At 37.6% G+C, this 18,149-nt stretch overlaps 1 protein-coding gene and 1 long non-coding RNA gene across 20 annotated transcripts in view; one reads left to right on the forward strand and one right to left on the reverse strand.

Annotated features, from left to right (window-relative positions):
- The window catches only part of LARP1B (La ribonucleoprotein 1B), an 81,988-nt gene that overhangs the window by 61,349 nt on the left and 2,490 nt on the right, over nt 1-18,149 (forward strand). For 5 of the 19 annotated variants that reach the window (XM_036424501.2, XM_036424508.2, XM_036424507.2 and 2 more), the window contains 6 exons: nt 4,047-4,213; nt 4,894-5,000; nt 10,568-10,758; nt 11,720-11,864; nt 16,170-16,279; nt 17,143-17,270. In XM_036424501.2, the coding sequence (XP_036280394.1) occupies nt 4,047-4,213; nt 4,894-5,000; nt 10,568-10,758; nt 11,720-11,864; nt 16,170-16,279; nt 17,143-17,270 (848 nt within the window). Of the gene's footprint in view, nt 1-4,046; nt 4,214-4,893; nt 5,001-8,036; nt 8,329-10,567; nt 10,759-11,719; nt 11,865-16,169; nt 16,280-17,142; nt 17,271-18,149 lie in introns of those variants that run through there. The other 14 variants (XM_036424502.2, XM_036424506.2, XM_036424503.2 and 11 more) reach the window with 13 other exon arrangements.
- On the reverse strand, nt 16,183-16,834 carry LOC118711440. The gene is made up of 2 exons (XR_004985711.2): nt 16,721-16,834; nt 16,183-16,488 (listed from the first exon to the last, which is right to left on the reverse strand). It is a non-coding gene; the product is annotated as an uncharacterized LOC118711440 (long non-coding RNA).

Consider the following 18,149-nt stretch of genomic DNA (forward strand, 5'->3'; position numbering starts at 1 on the left):
TTAAGATACCTTTTCAAATCTTTGGCTCATTTAAAAAAAATAAACTTTTTATTGTGATATTACAGATATATCTCCTCCTTTTCCCTCCCTTTATCTCCATCCTACCAGTCCCGCCCTCCCCCCATGTCTTTACCACCCTATTGCTGGTGTCCATGGGCCATGCCTGAAAGTATATAGTTTTTTGGTTTATATATTCTTGTCCCCCAACCCCACATCGAGGTATGTCAGTCTGTTCTATGCCTCCATGCTTTTGGTCTTATATTGTTGGTCAATTAATTCTGCTCATTAGATTCCACAAATAAGTGAGATCAGGTTATATTTGTCTTTCTCAGATTGGCTTATTTCACTTAGCATAATATTTTCTAGGTCTGCCCATGCTGTCCCAAAGGGTAAGAGATCCCTCTTTTTTACAGCTGCATAGTATTCTATTGTATAATGTACCACAGTTTTTTATTTGTTTGTTTTTTAATATATTTTATTGAGTTTTTACAGAGAGGAAGGGAGAGGGATAGAGAGTTAGAAACATCGATGAGAGAGAAACATCAATCATCTACCTCCTGCACACCCCCTACTGGGGATGTGCCAGCAACCAAGGTATATATGCCCGTGACCGGAATCGAACCTGGGACCCTTCTGCAGGCTAACGCTCTATCCACTGAGCCAAACCAGTCAGGGCCATGGCTTATGTCTTTGGTGTTGAATTTCCCTTCAGTGTTTTACCAACTGGTTTTATACGGTCATTGATGAATATTCCCTAGATTTTTTATTTCATTAAAGTAGCAATATACAGCAGGTCCTTGAATAATGTAATTTCATTGAACATCATTTTGTTAAAATATTGATAAGATACCATAGGAACTTAACTCTTTGTCTATATAAATGAGCATGTGGTAAAGTTGTTTTTGTTATATGTTGTTTTGATTAAAGTCACAGAGGCTATCAATGATGTTAAATGCGACTTACAGTAGTCTTTAAAAAAAAATCCTTCTGTATTTCTTACCTTCAGTTCTTTAAAGAATACTCTTATCAATATTTTCGTTACCCCGATACTTAATTTTTACAGGAAAGGAAGGGTAAATATTTGTTTCTTTTTATTCAGTTTATCAATTTTCTGAATGAGTTGGTGTGTCAGCAGCCTACAAATATGATTTTAAGTTGTAAAGTGCCATTATGAACTTATAGAGCTTATTTATTTGATATGTTTAATTCATTTCAGTCATTATTTTTAGTGGTCAGATCATTTTATTAGTGGGATACCCTAAAGTGTTCTGTTGTATCCTCATGACCTAAGCTAATATTTTCTTTCTTTTTTAAAATTTATTTATTTATTGTCTAAAGTTTTACATATGTCTCCTTTTTCCTCAATTGACCTCCCCCCTCCCATTCTTTTTTTAAAATATGTTTTTATTTATTTCAGAGAGAGCAAGGGAGATGGAAAGAGAGAGAGAGAGAGAGAGAGAGAGAGAGAGAGAGAGAGAGAGAGAGAGAGAGAGAGAGAGAGAGAGAGACATCAATGATGAGAAAGAATCATTGATAAGCTGCCTCCTGCATGTCTCTTAATAGGAATCAAGCTTGCCACCCAGGCATGTACCCTGACTGGAAATCTCGAACCATGAGCTCTTTGTTCATGATCAATGCCCAACCACTGAGCCACACTATCTGGGCAGTATTTTCTTTATTAATCTCTTTGCTGTCTGGCTCCAGATTTTCCAGGCTCAGATTATGCTTTGCTCCAGATTTTATTTCTTTTAGCAGACCAAGTCAGTAGAAAATGTAATTTAAAGACTATAGTCTGGTTTCTAGGAACCTTTCTGTTTCTGGGTTGTTATTGCTCCTAGATCTTCTAGAAAGGCACTAATATTTACATATATTTCAGTAAAGATCATAATGTTGTCCTTGAGATTATTTATATTTTTGGTATAAGGAAAAACAGCATTAACACAATTCTGTTAAGTTGATCAGTCATTTGGTGGGGATATACTTTTTCTAGGTGCTATCATAGGCACTAGTGCACTAATAAAAGATTGTGGCCCTTACTTTTAGGGAAGCACTGAGAATTAGCTTTAGCATCTAAGAGGATGATCTGTAAGAAAATAAATTTTAATTTAATAAATCAAACAATAAATGCAGAGATGACAATCAGGAAAGTCAGGTAACAGTACAGAAGGTGGATTGGGAGAAGAGATGGCAAGACTAATAGAGTGGGTAAGTTCACAAACTTGTGTCTAGAATAGTGGTACTCAATATTTATTGAATGAACAAAAGATTTTTGTGTGAATCTGAAGAAGTTAAGTCTGAAGAAAACTCATATAGAAATAGAGCTTACATTTTAAAAAATTGATATTTAGAGAGTGGAAGGGGGGTGGGAGAGAAAGAGATGTGAGAGAGAAACATTGATCAGTTGCCTCCTGCACATGCTCAGGCCAGGAATCAAATCTGCACCCTGACCAGCAATCAAACATACCACCTTTTGCTGTTTGGGTCAATGCTCTAATCAATTGAGCATCTCTGGCGAAGGCTGGAGCTGACACTTAAAAAACACGTGTATTTTATTGAGAGAGATAGATCAATTATGAGAGTCATTGATTTGTTTCCTCCTACATGCCCCACATTGGGGATGGAGCCCACAACCCAGGTATGTTCTCTGATCAGGAATTGAACTGTGATCTCCTGCTCATGGGTCAACATTCAGCCACTGAACCATACCAGCCGGGCTGGAGCTTACACTTTTTTAAAAAAATATATATTTTATTGATTTTGTACAGAGAGGAAGGGAGAGAGATAGAGAGTTAGAAACATCGATGAGAGAGAGTCATCGATCAGCTGCCTCTTGCACACCCCCTACTGGGGATATGCCCGCAACCAAGGTACATGCCCTTGACCAGAATCGAACCCGGGTTCCTTCAGTCCCCAAGCCGATGCTCTATCCATTGAGCCAAACCGGTCTCGGCTGGAGCTTACATTTTTGACATTACTACTTAATTCATGTGCTTGCTTACTTAGTATTTTACCATAGGATTTTCACAAACTAATTAGTGAAACAAACGAACAGAAAAATAGTCAAAGGATATGAATGGAAAGTTCACAAAAGGGGAACTCTGAGTGATAACTATGTATATAAAAATATGCTCAACTTCACTAGTAACCAAGGAAATACAAATACCATTTAAATCTCATGAGATGGAAAAATACTTAAAAATCTGAAGAAAACCCAGTCTTGACCAAGGTGTGAAATTGCTGGGACTTTTATTGTACATTCTGGTGGAATTATAAATTGATGAAGCCACTATACAAAGCAGCTTGCAATCAGTACTTAAGTCAGTAGATGTATGTGCCATTTGACTAAGTATTTCCATTTTAGATATGAACACTAGAAATATGCTCATACTTGTTCTTTAACCTTCAGTGCAGAAGTGTTAATTATACAAAAACAAACAAACAAACAAAAAAAAACAACCCCAAAACACACACCTAAAATAACATAAATGTTGATTTTCAGGAGAATGAATACATTTTGATATGTTTGTATAACAGCATAATATTCTGCAGTCATATGAATAAACCAAAGGTATGCAAATATGACTATTCAAGTCACAAACAAAATGGAAAAGCTTTCAAAATGATACATATAGTATGATGTCACTTATATAAAGTTAATTATGGAAAATAATATTACATATATAATAGTTGATAAAAATCTTAAACTTAAGACTCTGGTTATCTATCAGGAGGAAAAGTAAAATGTGATTAGGGAAGGTTAGACACTGAGCTCCAGACTGTTTTTGTTTTTTTTTAATAATAAAAAAAGATACAGCAAAATTAAAATTTATAAAAGTTAGGTAATTTGTAAACAAGTGATTTACTTTTATTTTTATTTTTATATATTTGAAATGTTTCCAATGAAGAAATCCTTTGAGAGTAGAGAATTTCAGAATTACCCTTTTTCTCAAAGTAAAATATTTTCTAGCAATCGAAAATACTATAAATAGCTTTTTATTTTGCTGATTTGACTGATGAATTAGCTCAGAAACGGTTTGTTGTTTCAGAAATATCTTCAACAACAGTCTGTTCACTGCCAACAGCAGTTCCAGAATCTTCTAGAATTTATCCTGCAAGGACACCTACAACACCCCGAACACCCAGGTTACAAGATCCAAACAAAACTCCAAGATTTTATCCTGTGGTTAAAGAATCAAAAGCCCTTGATATAAAGGTACTCAAAACAACCAGGAATATAAAGCCTGCATTCTGTATCCTTTAACATTACAAAGTGGGACTTTCTATTGTAGTTTATATCATATTTAAAAAGGTATATTTTAGATTGTAAGAATTCATTAAAAGTAATGTTTTACTACAGTGACACTTTTTCTTTTTTTAAATATATTTTATTGATTTTAGAGAGGAAGGGAGAGGGAGATAGAAACATCAATGATGAGAATCATTGATTGGCTGCCTTTTGCACGCCCCTTACTGGGAATCAAGCCTGCAACCCAGGCATGTGCCCTTGGCTGGAATAGAACCTGGGACCTTTCAGTTCACAGGCTGATGCTCAATCCATTGAGCCAAACCAGTTAGGGCTATAGTGACATTTTCTTAGGTTAAGGAATAACTACTGTTCAGTTGGGTTATGTAGTAAAAGATGATCAGAAGGTGTAATGAAGAATTATGCTAAGTTGTATTTCCTTTCATCCTTAGTTTGAAGTTTAGTCAGGGGCCTTGTTTGTTAAGTTTTGTAACTTGTATGTGATAATTTGAGTTTTGTGACTTCATATGATTTCATAATGTGTCATCCACAGTATGAAAATGCTTGAGTTGGTTTACAGTCAGAGGGGTTTAATTTACTTGAGAAGTTCATACTAGTGAAAGTTATTGCAATGTTTGACTTTTCTTTAGAGTCCAAGAAAGAGAAAAACAAGACATAGTACAAATCCCCCTCTGGAGTGTCATGTTGGTTGGGTAATGGATTCCAGAGATCACGGGCCAAGAACACCCTCTGTCAGGTACTGTATTTGTCAAACATCATTTTCTTCTTGATTTTACGTTTGTTGAAAACAGTTGTTAATCAGATATTTATAAATAACTTACAAATTAATGTTAGCCAATTATAGAGCAATGAAAATACTAAAGAGAAACCGAAGAAGGAGAAGTAAATGCTCTTGGATGATCTGATCTTTTTTTCTAATCATTTTCTGGAAATTTTGATTGATATATATATCCAAGTTTACTAATTCTTTCCTCAGTTGTGTCATCTACAGTTTTTTCACTAATCTTTAATTGATTTCCTCACAAGATGGGGGCTCTTGGGCCTACCTGTACTCAGTGACTTTGCCTTCTATTATACCACAGGGCTTCTGTATCTCATCTCTGCTTTCCCTTGTCTCTCACTGCTCCTTGTTTTGAAAGTTCTTTCTTTCTGGCTCTTTGTGATGTGTATCAGCCATGGTATAATCATTGTAGTGAAATTATTTAATGCTGGCTAATGCTTACTATATTCTTTCAGCAGTGCCCCAGGCACTGTGCTAAATGTTTTATAGGTATTATTTAAGTTTTTATATTTGTCTTATTCAGATAGTAAATTAATGGATGTCAGAACCTCAGTGCCTGGTATATGTAGTACTCAATGAATGACCAGGTGAATGAAACTACCTCTCCTACTTCAAAGCAGATAATGACCTTCTGTGAACAAATGGTGTTGAATATAGAATTACTTTGTATAACTTAACTCTAATCTTCCCATGGTTTATTTGGTTTGCCTGGGGAGTGTCATGAGAAACATGCTGGGCATGGACCATAGTATTGGTCTTGATGGTTGAGTAAGATTTTAACAGGCCAAGGTGGGAAATAGGTAGAGGATTTAGAAGGGAGGAAATAACAAAGTTGCCAGAAATACTATATTGTGGTGTAGCACAAGGCACATCACTTATATGCACCTGGAGTCTAAGATTTGAGAAGACCATAATGGGATTTTATGGGAAATGATTCTTGTAAAAATTATGTCAAGGTTTGATAAGACCTTTTTGAATATCCTGTTGAGAAAATTGGACTTATTCTGTAGGTAATGGGCTTTGAGCAGCAAAGGTGGTATGATTTAGTTAAATACTTTTGAAACGTTTTGGTTTATGGATCATTTTAGACTTTAAAAAAATGACTGAGGACCTCAAAGAGCTTTTATTTTGGGAGTTATATAATTTACTGAATTAAAAAGTAAAACTGAAAAAATATAAATATTAATTTTAAAATAACAATAATAAACCCATTATATGTTAATTTAATTTTAATTTGTTGATTTTGTTGACGTAGAGGAATAAAATTCAGGAAAGGGGGGACTATTCATTAGCCTTTTCAGATAATTTGAAGATATTCTTGTTTGATATTATACCAAAGCTGAATGGATGGTAGTTTTTTAAAAAAAATTTAGTTGCAATGTGGAATATGAAACCATATCAATTACCTTTTCATACCAGTGAATTTAAAAAATATATATTTTTATTGATTTCAAGAGAGGAAGGATGAGGGAGAGAGGGATAGAGACATCAGTGAGAGAGAATCATTGATCCGCTGCCTCTTGCATGCCCCCTACTGGGGATCAAGCCTGCAACTTGGGCATCTGCCCTTGACCAGAATCAAACCTGGGACCCTTTGGTCTGTAGACTGACGTTTTATCCGCTGAGCCAAACTGGCTAGGGTGGTCGGCACACTGTGGCTCACGAGCCGTGGTTTGCCGCTCTGTTGACTGATGAGTTTGCTGATCACTGACCTAGACTCTTGATTCCAATAATTACAGGCTGCTGTTATTCTTTGTGGTTAAGCCCCTATCCAGTGGTCGGCAAACTCATCAGTCAACAGAGTGGCAAACCATGGCTTGCGAGCCGCAGTTTGCCGATCACTGGACTAGGGCATCTGTTTTAACATTTAAAGCTTCCAAGAGAAAGCTTATCTGGTAAATTGTGGTTAATGTTGGTCATGGTCAGCCTTTGATGTGGTAGCAGATACCCATTTCCCACCTCCCAGCTCTATGACAGACTGGAAGATGGCTACCCACTTTATGGTGTGGCTTGCTGGAGTTCTGTGTTCTGACTGCTAACTGCCTCTGATCAACAAGGTGCAGCCACAGAGTCTGAATGAAACAATGGTGTCCATTGTTTCATTTCCCTCTGTCTCAGTGTCCTATTTTGGGGGCATTCAAAAACAACCACTCATAGAGGGAAATGTAGAAAACTACCACACATGCCCAAGGAACAATGCAGGCTCAGAAAAGACCTGAGAAGACTTTAAGCTTTCATCCCAGACTTACCTCCAGCATAGAAACACCCTTTAACAATAAAACAAACAAACAAAAACAAAACTGGCAAACCCTTGGGAAGAGGGAGAATCTGATTGCTAGAATTACTATATTGTAAGAGTCATATATATTTTACCACTCACAGAGACTTGTACACACAGACTCCTAAAAAAAGTAACCACTAATTTCTTTTTTTTAAAATGTATTTTATTAATTTTTTACAGAGAGGAAGGGAGAGGAATAGAGAGTTAGAAACATTGATGAGAGAGAAACATCAGTCAGCTGCCTCCTGCATACCCTCTATTTGGGATGTGCCCGCAACCAAGGCACATGCCCTTGACAGGAATCAAACCTGGGGCCCTTCAGTCCGCAGGCCGATGCTCTATCCACTGAGTCAAACCAGTCAGGGCAGTAACCACTAATTTCATTAGAAAAGTCTTTAGGTATTAAGACTGTCAAACTCATAGGGACAAAAATTTTAATTTTTGCATGAAAGCTCAAATTTTCCCTTGATATTATAGACTAAATTTGTTCATTTTTAAGGAAATGTCTTACACAAAACAAAACCTGAATAACCATATTTTATTGGTTATTCTTCTAATTAAAAATGGTATTCTATGAAAATGTCACTTAGTTCAGCTTACAACTTTATCACACACATGCTTTGACTGAAGACATTTCTCTTAGTTCGAGCTGCTATAACTGGTATGCTATAGATTAGGAAGCTTAAACTACAAACCTTCATTTCTCTCAGTTATAAGGTCAAGATACCAACAGATCTAGTGTCTTGTGAGAGAGCACTTGCAGTTTTCAGATGACCGTCTTGTATCTTTACATGATGGAGGGTAGAGAAAGAGAGAGGAAGAGGAAGCAAACTCTCTCATGTCTCAGAAGGGCACTAACCCCATTTCTAAGAGCTTACCCTAATGACTTAATTACTTCTTAATACCATCACATTGGGGGATAGGAATGAAACGGACATTTAGTTCATTGACTTTGATTAGTCACAAAAGTGTTTTTTGCTTCCTTCCATCCCATATTTTTCTAATTGTGATAAAAACAAAATACATAACATAAAATTTGTCTTAACTATTTTAAGTGTATTGTTCTATAGTGTTAGTATAGTCACATTGTTGTAAAACATCTCCAGAACTTTCTCATTTTGCAAAAGTAAAGTTTCTGCCCCATTTGTCACACACATTAAGACATACTCAGGGGTTGAGATTTCATGAAAATTATTTTTGCTTCATCAAGGATATCAGAAATTTCCAGTGCATAGCAATAAATAACACAAGCACTAGTAAGTGAAATTTGGTGCCACTGTCTCAGTTTGCATCAGTGATTATATATACGATTGCTTTAGTATTATCAGTACAAATGTTAACCTGGTAAATAGAGCAAATACTATTTTAGTTTTGACCTTACAGACTTTTTGGAAACCTCAATGTGTGTATCCACAGACCACACATTGAGAACCACCAATCCTATCAAATAAAAGAGTAATATGAAAATTAACTGTCACTTCACTGCAAAGATGGTGGTGCCCATAGCACCAGAGCATCCCACTCACAGGCTGTAGAGGGAGGAAGGGCTGCAGACAGAATGCTGGGCTGCTGGGCCGGAGGCATGCTCTGAGCCACCACTGTGTGGCTTGGGACAGAAGACAGAAGCCCAGCTGACAGAAAGTAAGGCCGCTGTGTTGGGGGTATGCCCCCAGCATCCCCCCGCAGTGGACAGAAGCCTTTCGGACACAATGCAGGGGGTCCTCTGTGCATGAGCTGCAGAGGAAACACCTTTTCTGAAGGCTTAGCCAATTTGGCTAAGCTCCCTGTAAGCTGCCGCTCACAGTGTTCTTGGTAACTTGGGTTGTAAGAATCCAAGAAGGTGATCCAGGGTTTTTCCACCATACTCCTAGAAGAAAAACTAAGGTCTGCTGCTGGAGGGGCTAAGAAATGCCATACCCTACCCTAGCCAGTTTGGCTCAGTGGATAGAGCCTCAGCTACCGATTGCAGAGTCTGGGTTTGATTCTGATTAAGGGCATGTACCTAGGTTGCAGGCTCTTCCCTGGCCAGGGCCCAGGTCAGGTTTCATGCAGGAGGCAACCAATCAAAGTGTCCCTCTCACATTGATGTTTCTCTTTCTTTCCCTCTCTCTTCCAAGCTCTCTAAAAATCAATGGAAACAGCCAGGACCGGTTTGGCTCAGTGGATAGAGCTTTGGCCTGCGGACTGAAAGGTCCTGAGTTTGATTCCGGTCAAGGGCATGTACCTTGGTTGTGGGCACATCCCCAGTAGGGGATGTGCAAGAGGCAGCTGATCGATGATTCTCATCGATGTTTCTAACTCTCTACCCCTCTCTCTTCCTCTCTATGAAAAATCAATAAAAATATATTTTAAAAATCAATGGAAACATATCCTCAGGTGAGGATAAAAAAGAAAGAAAAGAAATGTCATATCCTATAAAAGACAAATCTTGAAAGTGCCTAAAGAAAGTTGTCATTTTTTCATGGTGAAACACCTTGATGGCTGTGACAGTGGCAGTGGCAGTGGGGTGATGGAGCTGGTGCCTTCCCCTGATCAGCCCAGTCACCTCCTGCAGAGGAAGGCCAGACTGCAGCTTAGGCCCACTCCCCATCTCCTGAGGGCTCCCAGTCTGTGAGAGCGGGCAGGCTTGGCTGAGGGACCTACCCGCCCCCCCACCCGAATTTCGTGCACCGGGCTTCTAGTTTAGAATAATGGCTTAGAAAGATAACTTTGGTGGAAAGATAGAGGAGAGAGATGGAAAAACAAAGATAACAGTTCCATTGAAAGCATCAGAAAGTATAAATTTGAATAATGGAGTGCAAAAAAAAAAAAAAGATGGATTTAGGAAATATTTAGAAGTGAAATTGATTTACAAAATTGCAGGTATGTGAAATTATTGCCTTTGTGCCAGATTTTATTCATTATTTTCACTTATTCAGTTTATATCATTAGCCTAATTACTCAAGAAAATTGAAAAATTTTCTACCATAAAAAATTATCTAAACTAAATAATGGATCTAGAAGAGGCATAAGCTAGCTATTCAGTTATCTTCTTCTAGTTATTATTTTAGGTTCAGAATTTGACTTTTTAAATCAACTTCTGAATTTACCTGTGTGTTGAGCATAAATAGCAATTCATATGTAGATTATATATCATTTATTTAGGAGCATTTTGGGGACTAATGTCTTTTCCATTGCTCATACTCTCAGTAGTGAACCAATAGTGCAAATCATTTTAAACACTTGGTTCTCGATATTTTAGTTTGAAGGCTTTCCCCCCCTCCTCAAACAGCAGTTCGAATGCTTCACCTTCAGAAGGTGCCCAACTCATAGGAAGTTATGGATGTGCTCCTCACTCATTCCCGAAGTTTCAGCATCCTTCTCACGAACTTTTGAAGGAAAATGGCTTTACCCAACAAGTGTACCACAAGTATCATCGAAGATGCCTTAGTGGTAAGATGCTTGTCTTTTACATAGCTATATTTAATATTAAAATGTAATTCTAAAAATTTCAAATTGTGACATTTAACCCTTTGCACTCTGAACCACTCTGGACATTGGCTACCAGCTACTCGACGCTACTTTGCGGCGGACACGTGCGTTGAATTAACTCAATTCCCCGTAATCACTAATAAACTGCAATGTCCCCCCTGAGAGGGGACATCCGCGTGATATGCTAGAATTCCGATGTCCCCTGAGAGGGGACAGCGGAGTGCAAAGGGTTAATATTAGGTTAAGATATTCTTTTATTTGTTATACTTATAGTTACCTTAATTAAACATGTTTATATATTGTATATTCTTAGATATTTTGTAGCTTAGATACATATCCTATATAATAAAAGCCTGATATGCTAAGTGTCCAGTTGGCTGTTCAACCAATCAAACTGTAATATGCTAATGATATGCTAAAGCCACTCAACCGCTTGCTCTGATGTGCACTGACCACCAGGGGGCAGATACTCCTGTAGGTTAGCTTGCTGCTGGGGTCCGGCCGATTAGGACTGAGTGAGATGTGAAGGATACACCCTGGAGCCCTCCTGCAGTCCCTCCCTGGCCGGCCAACCTCCCGCCTCCCTCCCAGGCCCCAATTGTGCACCAGTGGGTCCCCTTGGCCTGTTCTGCACCCTCTCATAATCCAGAACCCCTCAGGGGATGTCAGAGGTAGTTTTGGCCTGATCCCGCAGGCCAGGTTGAGGGACCCCATTGGTGCACAACTTGTGCACCGGGCCTCTAGTCATCATATTTTTGTTACTTTTGGCAAATCTTAAATTTATTTAGAAGAAACCCAAATATAATACATTTTGAAGATGAATACGTTTCAGCTTTCTTTAAGATATGTAAAACATCTGTTGTTTTGCCTTTAGTAAGTTTCTTTACTTTAAAAAATGTTTTATCATTTTAACTTTTTCCAGACCGAAAGCGCTTGGGAGTTGGCCAGTCTCAAGAAATGAATACTCTCTTTCGTTTCTGGTCTTTTTTCCTCAGAGACCACTTCAATAAAAAAATGTACGAGGAATTTAAACAACTTGCTTGGGAAGATGCAAAAGAAAATTACAGGTCTAATATTTTTCTATATTTTTACACTTGGAGAGATTTTAAAAAAATAAAAGCTAGGACTGAAAAGTAGCTCTGAAAGTAGCCTGCATAACTGGAGGAAACTGTCCTAATGACTGTTGCTGCATAGCAAAATACCCCCAAGCTCAGAAACAGAAAACATTTAATAGTCCACAGTTTCTATGGGTCAGAGCCCAGGAACAGCTTACTTAGCTGGGTCGTTCTTGTTCAGTTCTCTAATGAAATTGCAATTAAAGTGTTGGATAGGGCAACAGACTTGACTGTCTGGAGGATCCTCTTCAAGCTCACTCACAGGGCTATGGGCAGGCGGCTTTAGTTCTTGACCATACAGGCCTTTGTTCAGGTCAGAGCTGGTGAACGACAAAAGAGGGAGAACTTCTAAGAGGGAAGTCTCAGTGCCATGTATAATCTATACTTGAAAGTGACATACTATCACTTCTGCCATATTGTGTCATTCGTAGACCCACCCTGACACAGAGTGGGAGGGTATTGTACAAGGTTGTGAATACCAGGAGGTAGGATCATTTAGGATCATTTTAGGGATGGCATAAAGGCCAAATGAAATTTGAAAGATTTATCTTCTCTCTTGTCCATCATTACTGACGTTCCTTGCATGTGCATATATGTCCCCAAATTAATATGTGCTTGAGCCAAGAAAAACTAAGACCTCTCATGATATGACCTGGCTTCTCTGTCCAATCTCATTTTTCCTGCAGTTAGTTCTCTAGGCAGCAGTGGAACTGAACTACGTGTTCCCTGAGAGAACCAAGCTCTCTAGCATCCAGATTATCTTTAGATATTCTTACCTATTTGGTCTTTTCTTCCTCCCTCTGCTTTACTCATTGTTTTTTGTCCAGTTAAACCTGGCTTTTTTTTTTTTTTTTTTTGAGAAATGTTCAGGGGTAATTTTGAGAGTGCTTATAAGGCTGAATTGAGACTAGATCAGGAGAGTGAGAAAGAACATGAAGAGGACTACTACAAGCTATTTTTTTCTTGGGTAAAGAGAGAAAGTAGTAGTGATGGAAAGAAGAAAAAATATAATTTTCCTTTCAATATTTTTTAGATTTACCCATCTTCAAGGTCTAAAAATGGGTTCCTCTTGTAAATCTCAAATAAAAATATATTGTTAGCCCTAGCTGGTTTTGCTCAGTGGTTAGAGTGTTGGCCTGTGGACCAAAGATCCCAGGTTTGATTCTGGTCAAGGGCACATGTCCGGGGTTGTGGGCTTGATTCCCAGTAGGGGGCGTGCAGGAGGCAGCCAATGAGTGATTCTCTCTCATTATTGATGTTTCTCTCTCTCCTTCTCTCTTCTTCTCTGAAATCAATGAAAAAAAAAAAGATATTGTGATCTTTAAGAGGGGAAAATTTGCTGCAAGAAAATTTTTTAGAAAACATTACACTTGTACTGACTTGTAAAAATAATTAAATTTAATTTAATTTGCATCTAGAATCCTTATCTTGGTAAGGAATGACAGGCACATGGCATGTGTACCTAACTCTATTTTCGTCTCCTCTATCCATTGCTGACATCTTTAATCAATCCAGCAGTTTTAATATTGCTCTTGAATTCAGTAGTCTTTCTTTTATCACAATTTTAATAGACATTGCTAGCTAGTTTACCAGATTTGACACAAAAGCCAAACTTGGCCCTTTCTGATCTCGATGTTCTCATTCACAGTGTAGTTTATAACGCATTGAAGAGTTCAGAAATCAATTTAGTAATTCTGACTTGCTTAAAAATATACAGTAGAAAATACAGTATAACTGCACTGAACATAGTAAGATTAAATTGTTTCATAATTCATACATATGTAGAAATTTAAGAGTAGTTTGAAAAACTTATATGTGCTTTTATGTACATACAGTGTATATGAGTGTTGTATTGACTTGCTCACAAATTAAAATATTTTTCTTACTATTAAACTCAGAAAAATTTGAAAGCCATTGTTATAATTAATTTCAGCATATTTTGCTGTTTAATAAGCAAACAACTTTTCTGCAGGACTTTCTAATACTTTTCTGATCCCATTCCTACCCAAGTCTAGGTTGGGAGTTCCTCCTCTGTGTACATTTCTAATAGCTTTGTAACATCTTTTATAATTTTGGGTCTTTTTCTTCAGTGTTCATGACTAGACTGGATTAGCTATTTCTTAGGAAGTATAGCAGAGTGGTTCAGCACTGGGAGGCTTTGAAATGAGACCTAGTTTTGAATTCTAGCCCATTAATTTATTGTGGCCGTGTCGAATTTTAGCTCCCCCTTCCCCCCCAGCTTTACGTTAGTTATAAAGTTGGGGAAATTATGGTAGATACCCTTGTAAGGTTATTGTGAAGATTAAACAAAACAACATGTAAAGGACTGATACATAGCAAGTGCTCAGTGATTAGGAAGAAGATTTTTACTAAATATATCCATTGAAAAGAAGTAAGATTAAGATGGTTTCAAGAAGGAGGGAGAGAAATAATATTTATTGCATATCTTCAGTGTGCCAGCTATGGTCTAAGTGCTTAACAATTAGTATCTCATCTATTCTTGAAAAGTAGGATATTTCAATTCCTATATACAGGGATATAGTTATAAGCCTAGAATTTAAATATAGTTCTTTCTGGTTGGTCTTTGAGCATCTCACAGTGAGGGGGTCACTCGCCCTGCTCTTTAGCAGTTATGCTGCATATTTGGGCTGTGTTAGTAATGTTATACTTTTGGTCTTCAGAATTGATTTTCTAAGATATAAGAGTAAAACTCAAATGTTGTAGTAGTCTATTAGTTCTTTCCAGTAATCTAAAAATTCTAACACTCCTCTATATTAATTTAATATAGTTAATTAAAAGTTCTAAATTCAGCTTTTCAGAGAGAAAAGAAGGAAGGGGCTTGGGCTTCACCCCCAAAGATGCTGATTTTAACGGTTTGCAGTGGAGCCTTTGCATCAGTATTTTTTTAAAAAACTCCCAGATGATTCTTATATGTAGCCAAGGTTGAGAACCACTGATATCAATGTGATATGATCCCTTACGAAGAGAGTCAGGACAGATTTGCTATTCTGAGCTGGTGATCCTTTAATCCTTAGTTCCCTTAACCTTCAGTCAAACAAGCTCAAAGGTAGCCTCATTTATGGCTACCAGAGCACAAGGCGCTAGTTCGTATGTGGGTGTGTAGTTGGTAGTCCTACATTTCTCCTGGCAGGTTGAAATTCCTCTGGACTAATACTCTTTATTTTGTAAATAAGTTAGTTACAAAATACCCCCGCCCCTCACACATCCTTCTTCTCTAATACACTGAGGCTTCCAGAATGACAAGGATTTTTATAATGAGGAAGCTTTTGTGGCATATTTCAGTTGAGTGAGCTAGACATGGCCCTTACACTGCTATCTTATTGATTTTGTCTGCTTTCATGAGTTCTACTTATCATTGTTAGTTGGAGGTTGAGCCCATGTAGTTTGCTGATCCACTATCCACAACTTGTCACAGGTTCTCTAGGTAGTTTTTTGTGGCTCTTTTTTTTTTCTAATCTTCACTCGATATTTTTCCATTCATTTTTAGAGACAGAGGAAGGAGAGGAGACAACAGAGAAACATCGATGTGAGAGAGACCCATCGATTGGTTGCCTCCTGCACGTGCCCCAGCCAGGACTGGTACAAGCCAGGTACCTACCCTTGGCCAGAATCAAATGTGCCTACAACCCAGGTACCTGCACTTGGCCAGAATCAAACCCAGTACCCTTTAGTCTGTGGGCCAGTATTCCACTGAGCCAAACCAGCTAGGACTCCAATTCTCTAGGCACTTAGAGGAGAAAAACAAGGACATTTGTTTTCTAATTTATTTAGTGATCACAATTCTTTTAGCAAAATGTCTTTTATGAAATGTACTTTATTGAATGGGTCAACAACGCCTAAGGTTTAGAGCATAAGAGTGTGGTCTTTATCTTCAAGACTATTTAATTCAATGCACAAATACCATTATAAACCTTGGTTTATCATTAATTCTTTTGGCTAGTTCCTCAGCAATTCCAGGGAGAGATCTTTCCTCAGTCCAAAGAAGTTAACATTCTTGTTGTTCAAGGGTTCCTCTCATTCTCCATGTTCCCAGTGTACCTCCAGGAGGTGCTATGGCTGAGTCAACAAAAACAGCAAAGCCAACTATGGATTACTAGTAACTGCTTCAACTAAACATCTACATATTAAATATTTTTCTGTTTGTTTGGGCCATATTTGCTTATATCAATGCTGTTAAGTATGAAATATTGATATTGTCACGGCAAAAAAATTATAAGTATTATTTCTTTTTCACAGGTATGGATTAGAATGTCTTTTCAGGTTTTATAGTTACGGACTGGAAAAAAAATTCAGACAAGAAATTTTTAAGGATTTCCAAGAAGAAACCAAAAAAGACTACGAATCTGGTAACAAAACAAAAAATAACTTATTCTATTTATTCATTGTAAACCCGAGTGTCAATGAATAGGGAATTTATAACTTTTTCCTTAAGGCAGATCACTTAAGATCTTCAGGCCACTATTATGGTGCTTGATGAAGGATGGGGCACCATAAGGACTAAGACCTTCCATATGAGGAGTTGCATTTGTCATTATTCACTTGTCAAATGTGACTACTGCCCTGACTGGTTTGGTTCAGTGGATAGAGCATCGGCCTGCGTACTGAAAGGTCCCAGGTTCGATTCCGGTCAAGGGCATGTACCTTGGTGGTGAGCACATCCCCAGTAGGAGGTGTGCAGGAGGCAGCTGATCCTTGGTTCTGTCTCATCGACGTTTCTAACTCTCTATCCCTCTCCCTTCCTCTCTGTAAAAAATCAATAAAATATATTTAAAAAAATCAAATGTGACTACTCACTGATGTTCTCTTACACAGAAATTCTGTGTAGCATCAGTGGATGTGTCTGGAATGGTGGGGCGGCACAATGGGTAAGAGCATTGGCCCTGAGCGTGGTCCAAGTCCCATTTCCACTACTTAGTAGCTATGTGATCTTGGGCAAGTTACTTAACCTTGTTTCAGCTTATTCAGCAGTAACATATACAAAAACAACTATATTCCAGGGTTGTATATGCTTCAGATTAGCTTAATATGTAATAAACCACTGAATATAGCAAATGTATAATGTTAGCTGCCTTATTCATTAAAATGTCTTATTCTCAAGACCTAGGTAATGGGAAGGTAAATGGTTTATTGCTGGTAGGATTATGTTCAATATAAATAATCTTTAAAAATTCCTATAAAACTTATTATGTATATTCTTTTCTGTTATTAGGTCAGTTGTATGGATTAGAAAAATTTTGGGCTTATCTCAAATATTCTCAATCTAAGACACAGTCTGTTGACCCAAAACTTCAGGAATACCTCTGTAGCTTTAAGAGGTTAGAAGACTTCCGCGTTGATGTAAGTTTTAAGTACTTTCCTCTGTATTGCTGATTTTATTTTTTTACTTTTTATTTGAAAATTTAACTTTCCATTTTTGAAATCAAATGTTAAAGCAGGTACAAAAGTAGTACAGAGAATTTCCATATATTCTTTTACCTAGAATTCCCAAATGTTAACATCTTACATAACTATAGTGCATTGTCAGTTCACTTCAATTTTGATATGTTTCCTATAGTTAAACAAATTATAGATTTGTTTTATGTGGATATGTTGCAAATTTCCCACTTAGCAGCTTGAATTTTTTTTTTTTTTTTTTTTTTGCCAAGACCGGTTTGGCTCAATGGATAGAGCGTCGGTTTGGGGACTGAAGGGTCCCGGGTTCGATTCCGGTCAAGGGCATGTACCTTGGTTGCGGGCATATCCCCAGTAGGGGGTGTGCAAGAGGCAGCTAGCTGATCGATGACTCTCTCTCATCGATGTTTCTAACTCTATCTCTCTCCCTTCCTCTCTGTACAAAATCAATAAAATATATTTTAAAAAATAATAAATAAAATAAAAAATTTTTTTAACTTGTTTCTACATTTTCTTTTTCTTTCTTTCTTTTTTTTTTAAAAAAATATATTTTATTGATTTTACACAGAGAGGAATTGAGAGGGACAGAGAGTTAGAAACGTCGATGAGAGAGAAACATCGACCAGCTGCCTCTTGCACACCCCCCACTGGGGATGTGCCTGCAACCAAGGTACATGCCCTTGACCAGAATCGAACCCGGGATCTTTCATTACGCAGGCCGACACTCTATCCACTGAGCCAAACCGGTCCCGGCAGCAGCTTGAAATTTTTTAACTTTTTATATACTTTTATAGTTTTTGTAACATATGCTGATATAACAGGAAT

The sequence above is a fragment of the Pipistrellus kuhlii genome, unplaced genomic scaffold (genome assembly GCF_014108245.1).
Source record: "Pipistrellus kuhlii isolate mPipKuh1 unplaced genomic scaffold, mPipKuh1.p scaffold_m20_p_8, whole genome shotgun sequence".
In the NCBI taxonomy this organism is placed as follows: domain Eukaryota; kingdom Metazoa; phylum Chordata; class Mammalia; order Chiroptera; family Vespertilionidae; genus Pipistrellus; species Pipistrellus kuhlii.